The sequence below is a fragment of the Zerene cesonia genome, chromosome 24 (genome assembly GCF_012273895.1).
Source record: "Zerene cesonia ecotype Mississippi chromosome 24, Zerene_cesonia_1.1, whole genome shotgun sequence".
NCBI lineage: Eukaryota > Metazoa > Arthropoda > Insecta > Lepidoptera > Pieridae > Zerene > Zerene cesonia.
The window spans coordinates 2,781,482-2,790,268 of NC_052125.1; the positions used below are offsets into that span (position 1 = coordinate 2,781,482).

At 38.0% G+C, this 8,787-nt stretch overlaps 1 protein-coding gene across 1 annotated transcript in view; it reads right to left on the bottom strand.

Annotated features, from left to right (window-relative positions):
* Nucleotides 1–2,543: 2,543 nt before the first annotated feature.
* Nucleotides 2,544–8,787, bottom strand: part of LOC119836391 (transcription factor CP2) — a 42,618-nt gene continuing 36,374 nt past the window's right edge. Inside the window, exons 14-19 of the mRNA XM_038361698.1 lie at nucleotides 8,333–8,378; nucleotides 7,082–7,172; nucleotides 6,065–6,180; nucleotides 5,533–5,607; nucleotides 4,676–4,835; nucleotides 2,544–3,871 (exon numbers count right to left, since the gene is read on the bottom strand). Of these exons, the coding sequence (XP_038217626.1) occupies nucleotides 3,725–3,871; nucleotides 4,676–4,835; nucleotides 5,533–5,607; nucleotides 6,065–6,180; nucleotides 7,082–7,172; nucleotides 8,333–8,378 (635 nt within the window). The 3' untranslated portion in view covers nucleotides 2,544–3,724. The remainder of the gene's footprint in view (nucleotides 3,872–4,675; nucleotides 4,836–5,532; nucleotides 5,608–6,064; nucleotides 6,181–7,081; nucleotides 7,173–8,332; nucleotides 8,379–8,787) is intronic.

Consider the following 8,787-nt stretch of genomic DNA (forward strand, 5'->3'; position numbering starts at 1 on the left):
AATAAAATATACAAAGAATCAACACAGATTTTCGGGCACAGCAGTTAATCTCGATAGAGAAGTGGATAACAACAAACCCTTACATATACACAAATGCCCCCCCTCCTTTAATTTATGACGTAAATTAAGAAAGACCCCCTTGGAGATCTGTTCATATATATTTTGCATTAATTTATCCAACACATTTGGTAATTCCGATACATTGTTAGAATTTGACAAAACTATAAGGACATTTGTCTAAATAAAGTAAATAAATACATCCAATCATAGTGGATCGTTTTAAAAACACAACAAACGAAAATAACTTATAATTCCAAATTGCTGCATAATATTTTGAGATTATAAACACATTCCGTTAATTTCAATGAAATGCCAATTAGTTCTTACGTTGATTATTTTATGCTTTTTAAATTTTAGTACCGGTTAGGTTTTTATTTATTTTCTTCGCTCGCAGCACAATACTGTTGGTGACACTAGTGCGTTAGGTAGTATTTATTTTATTATAAGATTATTTTAGTTATTATTTTATGTCATCACAATGTATAGTTTTATTTTATACTGATATGTTGTTACTTAATTTGAATTTTAATTGATATATTTTTAATTTCGATAACTTGATGACTTTTTATGATTTGTAAAAATTACTAGCCGTGAGCCGCGGCGTCACTCGCGTGGTACCCGAATAAAAAGTAGCGCATGTGCTAACCCAGATTATAATCTATCTCTGTAACAAATTACATACAGATACATGAACATGAACTACTATGGCATGATACATAAACTTTCGCGTTTATAATATTAATAAGATACTCTTGTGCTTTCAATTTTAATCATGCACTCATAGTAATAACATATCAGTAATATAAAAGAACAAAAGGAATAATAATGTGTCACATTCGTTAATATATATAATATGGTAACAGTATTATAAGATACGCCGATGTAACAGTGCCTTGTAAAATTTTAAATATATATATTTCGTAAGCATGAGTATTTCGTTTTATTACTATTTATATACACACAAGCAACATTCATGACAAAGATTAAAAAGTCAATAATAATCATTCTTACACACATTTTTCGGGAACAGGTACCGAACACAAAAAAAAAGACAATACGTAACTAATATCCATTTATTGATACAACACAGAATACATGGCTAGTCTAGTCTACCAACTTAATTAACAACTAAAATAATACTCCATACGGCAACGCGCACGGCGCATGTCCAGGCACGTTGAAGGCACCCAATTACAACATAAAAATATCACTGTAACGAACCAATTAATTACAAATCATTTCTATTGGTTCAAGTTACATACATTTAATTCTTAAAAACGCAAAAAAACAAAGCGTAAGCGTTTTTATCCTAACTATTTGACACAACAAAAGTGCTATATTAATTATTCGTATTCCGCTATCTCCCTATTTCTTTCCGACACATAGAGAAGTTGTATGTTAGAGCGAGACAGATATCACGCAACACCGTTCCCTCTCACTCTACCAACGGACATGTCACATTGAAAGAGAGGGATAGCATTATCGGGAATTACGAAACCGCATAAAATAATCAATAACATTAAACACTAAACAACAACGCCTAGGGCGTATAAAGTATAAGCAACTATAAAAAAAATTGCACTCATCGTCGTTTTCTATTTTATTTAATAAAAAAAAAAAAAACTAAAAATAGACTATATTTTATATTTATATAATAACCTTCCTTCTATACGATTGCTCGGCTAACCATTCAATTGAATCGTAGAAATATTTGAAAAACGCACTTTTACGTTAACAAATATTTAGTTTCGCCATAACTATCATAATTGACATTCAATCCGATCGACCATAAATTATAAATCTATAAATTCCAAAACTACATTTGGAGACTACTAAAAACGTTGGTCCACAAACTAACATTATCTACTACATAGTATATGTTTTTTCACAAAATTCCCTAATTAACGTTAATTGGATGAAAAATGAGATGTATGTTAGTAAAAATTACAAATTAAAAAAGGATTTTAGCATAATCTGGTATCAACAACTAAGGCTCTTAATAATAAAATCGTCACTGTCCCTTAAAAATAACACTCCACCTCGTAGGCACAGAATATTTTACCCTTCACTTCCATGAAATCAAATTTAATTGATAGTATTTCACTGATTACTAGTATTTTGAATCATAGAAAATATTTTTTAATAAGGTATACATGTCACCATAAAATTGTAGAAACAATAAAAACAATTCTTTAATTAATCTCGCGAAAAATTATGCGTTTCAATTATACGCAGTGCGTTGTGGATCACAATTTTCCGACAGATTACAATATTGTAATGTAACCGTGTTTAAAATTTTAAAGTGACATACATATAAAAAAATATATATATATATATCTGATGACAATATTATATCTGGCTAGTCTAAAAATCAAAGTCACACTGATTTTTAATCTTAAATACTTTTAAATATATATTTTTTTCTTTATGTAATGTATATATATATTATACAAAGAATTCAAAGAATTTTTAATATATGTATATATGCACATTACTTTAATTTTGTAAAAAAATAATCAGCCAAATTTTTGGTCACATTTCAGTTTGTATAACTTTTTAGGTCTTTTTAAATTATTCGATTTCAAGATTTTATATATTAAAATTTAAACTTTTAAGGCACATTTTAAGGTCACTTCTTACGATTAAACGTATTTCCATGAAGGACTACACTCAACTCAACATATACACACTCAAACCATACTCAACTTGAGTAGAACTCAATGACAACTCAATCGCTGTATTGTCTATGTAAAGACAGCTTGTCACTTAACAAGAACTTAAAGTCAAGTATGTATCTCATGAATCTGTGGTAAGTTAACTACCTAAATCATCACTATGAGTGATGTTCTATTAAAAATAGTGTTAGTGATATTTCTATCAGTATAATACACAATAGGTAGTGATATTCTTATCACTGGCACAGTGAGTGCGTGAAGATAATTAATTATAGTTCATAAAGTTGTGACATTTTTGTTAATCATTGATTTTTATTTACTCTTTTACTATGTCTGTATGTACGTACAGTCATCGCTTCAAAACCACTATTCCCGTTCTGATATAAAAGTTAACATTTTTCATTTCACACAACAGATGTCATGTGAAATAAAAAAATGGCAAATTCGACAGTTTTAACGTCCAAAAACAAATATTTCTACATTAAATACAATACAATACAACATTATGGTCATAAAAATTACGAAACCATCATCGTTCCGATGAACGAATTGCGATGCGCTTAACACGCTTTAATAGTCGCATTTCTTTTCCTTTAAAGGTTCCCAAACGATTCCATCATGACAACATTGACTCTGTTATTACAATTCTATATCCGATAAAAAAATACAAGTATCCACCATCACGCCCGCACCCCAGCAACGGCTAAGCCGATTCCGACGTCCCCCAATGTAGTATGGGGCAGATGATGTACACCTGTCTCAATGATCTTCATGAACAAGTAGGCGATCAGACCGAGATATTAGAGTCCCTACCGGGAATCAAACCCATGTCACCTCGGTTCCATGCCAAAACTGTACCGAGGAGGCGGTCCTCGATGCGTTCCAGCTGGTAGTTACCGGGAACCGAACCCAGAACCCCTCGGTTCCACACCACTACTGTACTATCACACCAAGGGGCCAGGTGGTGCCGGGTGGTGGGGTGGCCACCACTAATTGGGCGTGGGGCTGAGCAGCAGGACGGTGTCGTCGACGCGCTCCAGCCGGTAGGTGGAGCTGTCGGGCAGGTGGCGCACCAGCTCGTCGGTGAGCCGCACCCGGGCCCCGTTCGGCCCCGACACCAGCACCGTCTCGCAGTCCTGGAAAATATATGCAATCTTCATATATATTGTACGAGTCGAGCACGCTTCGGCACGAATTGGGCCAGCTCGCACCGGGGAAGTATCGCACCCCCACAAAAGAACATCTCTAGTTCAGTGGTGGAATTCGGCCTTAATAGTCTAGCCTGGAGGTTCGAGACTGGGTCAGAGTGCAGGCCATAGATCTTTCAATTTATCTGCGCATCATCCACACCCAACCAAACGGTGAAGAAAAACATGACAAGGGGGTCTAGCATGGATTATTATTATTTCTTTATAGGTTCACCAAACCAGACATAGCCCTACAAAAATCGATAATGCCAGTTACATCTATCATTTATGAAGTGCTAAATGAAATAGTTCTAAAATTAAAGGAATTAAAAATTCGACGACATGTGACATCTGAACACACGTCGATCCCCCGTAGGAGTTGCGTTTGTCTGTAGCGAGTACATATACAGCTGTATCTGTGTGGTTGTCTATTTATCTGCATCTGCATGCCTCTGTAGGCATCTAACTACATGTATATCTGTCTATGGAGCTGCCAATTTAAGTGCCTGTATATCTATGTAGTCATAATTACGTCCGTCAATCAGTATATCTCTCTATCTATGTGCCTGTATGCCTATCCGTGAAGCAGCCTACCTAAGTGTCTGTCTGTCTATGTAGTTGTCTATCTGTCTATCTATGCGTCTTTAAGAATATCTGTGAAGCTGCCTAAGTGTCTGTATATCTACGTAGGCATGTAACTATGTTCGTCTATCTGCATGTCTTGTGTGTGTGTGTGTCTGTGTGTGTGTGTACCTTGGCGGCGGCGTGCGGCAGCGCGCGCAGCTTGGCGAGCAGCTCGGCGGCGCGGCACGCGTGCAGGTACAGCGCGCTGTACACGCCCGTACCGCCGGTACCGCCCGCACCGCCCGTACCGCCCGCGCACACGTACACCGTGAGGCGCGGCTCAATGCGCCTGCGCATACGTTTTCGATACATTCAAACTCGAATCATACATTTATTGCTTTGATCGACTTATTTTATAAGCACTATTTAGTCTTCTTAATGTGTTTTGTTTATTTAGTGCCTTAACAGTTCTTTTTATAATTAGCTGAAGGCCTACCAGATCAAATGTTTAAAAAAGTTGATTTCTTTTTGTTATTAATATAGGTAGTTAATTTACTACATTGTTCATATAAGTAGTATTTTACTATACATTCAAATATTATACGTTTTTTTAAAGCAAAAAAAATATAAAAAAAACTTACACAGTTCGTAACATTTATATAATAAGTAATCATTACATAATATTATTTACTATGCTGTGCCCATCATAAATTTGATCCGATAGTTCCTGCGATTAGCGCGTTCAACAAACAAGCTCTTCAGCTTTATATTTATTCATATACAATATTTTATCAAGATCAATAGAAACAAGTAAATCTTTTACAAAAAGTAATCTAACACCAACAAATTTTAGACCAAAAGACGGCCTTATTGCTACACAACAATCTCTACCAGGCAAACCGGTAGCAAAGGTAATTTAACAAGTGTGCAGTTTATTATCAGTATTGGTATGGTTATGCTCTGAACCCTCATAGGAGGCCTGTGTCCCAGCAGTGAGAACATATATGGGCTGCTGATGATGATGATGATAGCATGGATTTACTCACTTTGCATGCAGTGCGTTGTATAAACGAATGCCGTCCGCCAAGCCGCATATCTGTATGATATCATCACGGGACAGTCTGTAATGAAATAAATTCAAAAATGTATAGTATAGTTCTCACTAGCTGCAACCCGCGGCGTCACTCGAGTGGAGAGTACACGGGTAGAGAGTAGCCCATGTGCTAAACCAGTCTGCAATCTATCGGTGTACAGACAAATATACATACAGATGTCTATATGGTAGTCGAGCACGCTTCGGCACGGATTGGGCCAGCTCGCACCAGGGAAGTACCACACCCCCACAGAAGACTGGAGTGAAATAGCATACTGCTGTGTTTCGTTCGGGGAGTTGGGGAGCCTGAGGGTTGTTTCCTTTTCCTTCCCCGTCCTCGTCCATTCTTTCTTTCAAGTCGACAATCCTTTTCTTATCCCTTTCCCTTTAAATGGACTGGACAGGCGAACCACCACTCAGTTGCCCGCTATGAGATAAAAAATGATGATAATGATGATGATGGCGATGATGATGATGAATAATACCTCAGCAGGTCGGCGCCGGAGAAGTTGGCAAACGTTGCGGCGTGCTGGCCGAAGCGGTGGCGCGCGAGCCACGCCTGCGTCTCCGCGGCCGACGCGTCCTTGCACAAACCGTTGTTCTGCAAGTGACAAAAATAACTAAAATTAATATTAAAAACAAAAAGCAGTGGTGGCTCAGTGGTGAGGACCTCGGACTTCAAAATCGATAAGTCGGGGTTCGAGACCGGGCGAGCGCGCAGGAAATAAATTGATTTTTCAATTTATCTGCGCATGTAGATAACATCACCACTGCTTCAACGGTGAAGGAAAACATCGTGAGGAAACCGGCATGTCCAAGAATTAAAAGTTCGACGGCATGTGACATCTGCCAACCCGCACTTGGCCAGCGTGGTGGATTATGGCCAGAACCCTCATAGGAGGCCTGAGTCCCAGCAGTGGGAAAATATATGGGCTGATGATGATGATGATGAATCTTAAAAACAAAAAAAAAACTAAGAAAAGAACACGCTCCAATGATAGAATTAAATAAATTGCTATAAAATGCGGCTTCGTACGCGTTAAATACGGAGGAAAAAAAAAAGTATGGTATACACGATATAGTCAAATTTACATTCACTCATATATTTTTTTGTGGTGATTCTCGATGCTAGAATCCTGAAGGGCTACTGCATCTTAGCACGGACGCGCGGGTGAACTGAGGGTTCACCCTGGTAGCGACACGCTCTAGGGCGTCCCCCCTTGTCGGGGACCGCGAACCTCAGCTTGCGGTGTCGCATGAATGTTAGATAGTTAGTTATAGTTTGTTAGATAAAAAGCAGAGACGGCTCAGTGGTGAAGACCTCGGGCTTAAAATCGATATGCTGGGGGTTTGAGACCAGGCGGAGCGTACAGCTCGAAACGGTTAAGAAAAACATCGCGAGAAAACTGGAATGTCCGAGAATCACTAGTTCGACGACATATTGCATGGGGGATTATGGCCTAGTGTGTCCCAGTAGTGGGAACATATGATGATGCACAAACCTTGTCGGTGTCTTCGGGCGCGTTGGGCAGGTCTGGCAATATGGCGCCGGGCGAGTGACACGACGGCGCCGCTACCTTCACCTCACCACCACTGCGGCGAATAAATATATATAATATAATCTTAATATAATTCTTATATATAAATTACGAGTGACGTTGTTTGTCCGCGATGGACTCCGAAAAATACTCAATTTTAATCGAATTTCCACAACATGTGCAGTTCCATCCAACTTAAAAGATACGACAGTTTATTTCAATTCCGAGAAATGACTATCCGGGCGGAGACGGGGTGTGCAGCTAGTATTATTTAAATCTCATATTTAAAATTCACAACTCACTACAGCGTCAGTTGCCACGCTCCTCAAAATTGCTCGGCCGATTTTTATGAAATTTTAAAAATGTGTATTGTATGGGTCTTATATAATTTTCAACCAATCTGAAAAAAGGAGGACATCCTTATTCGACTGTAATATATATCTTTCAAGTTAATATACATATAAATATACAAAACACTTCCTTATCTAACCAGGTTAACATTTTTTTTGTTATTGTCATAATTCCGTTAATATCTTATCGCGCTATATTTTTAATCGCAACTAGGAAGCCGGTCACGGAATTTTACTAATCTAGATATATGTATACGTCACTGTAAAATTGTAAACACCGTGAGATTTCAATCAATTGTACATGTGGTAGTCGAGCACGCTTCGGCACGAATTGGGCCAGCTCGCACCGGAAAACTACCACACCCCCACAGAAAACCGGCGTGAAATAGCATTTTCTGTGTTGCCTATATCCTTTTCCTTACCCATCCCAGTACTTTCCTTTATTCCTATCGTCAATCCTTTCTTAATCCCTTTCCAACGTGAAGTCGGCAATCCATTTGTAGAGGCGTAAGGTCTGCAATCGACCTAACGCCTCTCCAAATATTCATGGGCGGTGGTAGCGTTTACCACCAGGCGACCCACCAGCTCCATTTCCGACGATGACAAAAAAATGCGCTATTTTTCGTTAGAATGAGTTAGTCTGGTTTTAGTGACGCTAACCGTCAGTGCTAACAGTCGAAACGTATACGAACTATAACGCTTCATAGAGGTTCTGGAATTCGTTCTAGTTGTCAGCACTGTCAGTCAGTCGTCAGCGTGACTCCAAAAACAGTTTTATGTATTTATCATAACACCACCTATCAACTTGCAAAAGTTAGGCTTCATATAAAAGGTTTTAAAGATAAATATTGTATTCAGTACTCACTCTTGGCAGTATAAAGGTTTCATCCGGTTGTTTGATGTAATGAGAGCTGTAATAGAAAGGACACGAGTTTATTCATTTATTTATTAGAATCTAGATTCTGTCCGCGGCTTTGCACGCTTGGATTTAGGGCATTTACAAATGATTTAGTGACTGACTATTCCTGTTTTATCCCAAGGAAGGATTTAACCAGGATAAAAAGTATCCTATCAACCGAGTCAGCTCATAACCTAAATAAATGTCATCGAAATCCATTCAGTTGTTTCAGCGTGATTGACAAACAACCTTTCAAACAAACAAAATTACACATTCATAATTGTTACAGTGTGATAACAACATTTGGTTAAATGGTGAGGCATTAATTGAAACTTAACATACATTATATATAGACCGGGAGATGGTGACACAAATTACTAGGTCATTTGTACCAGTATGGCGGTTCTTCAGTGGTCTAATTA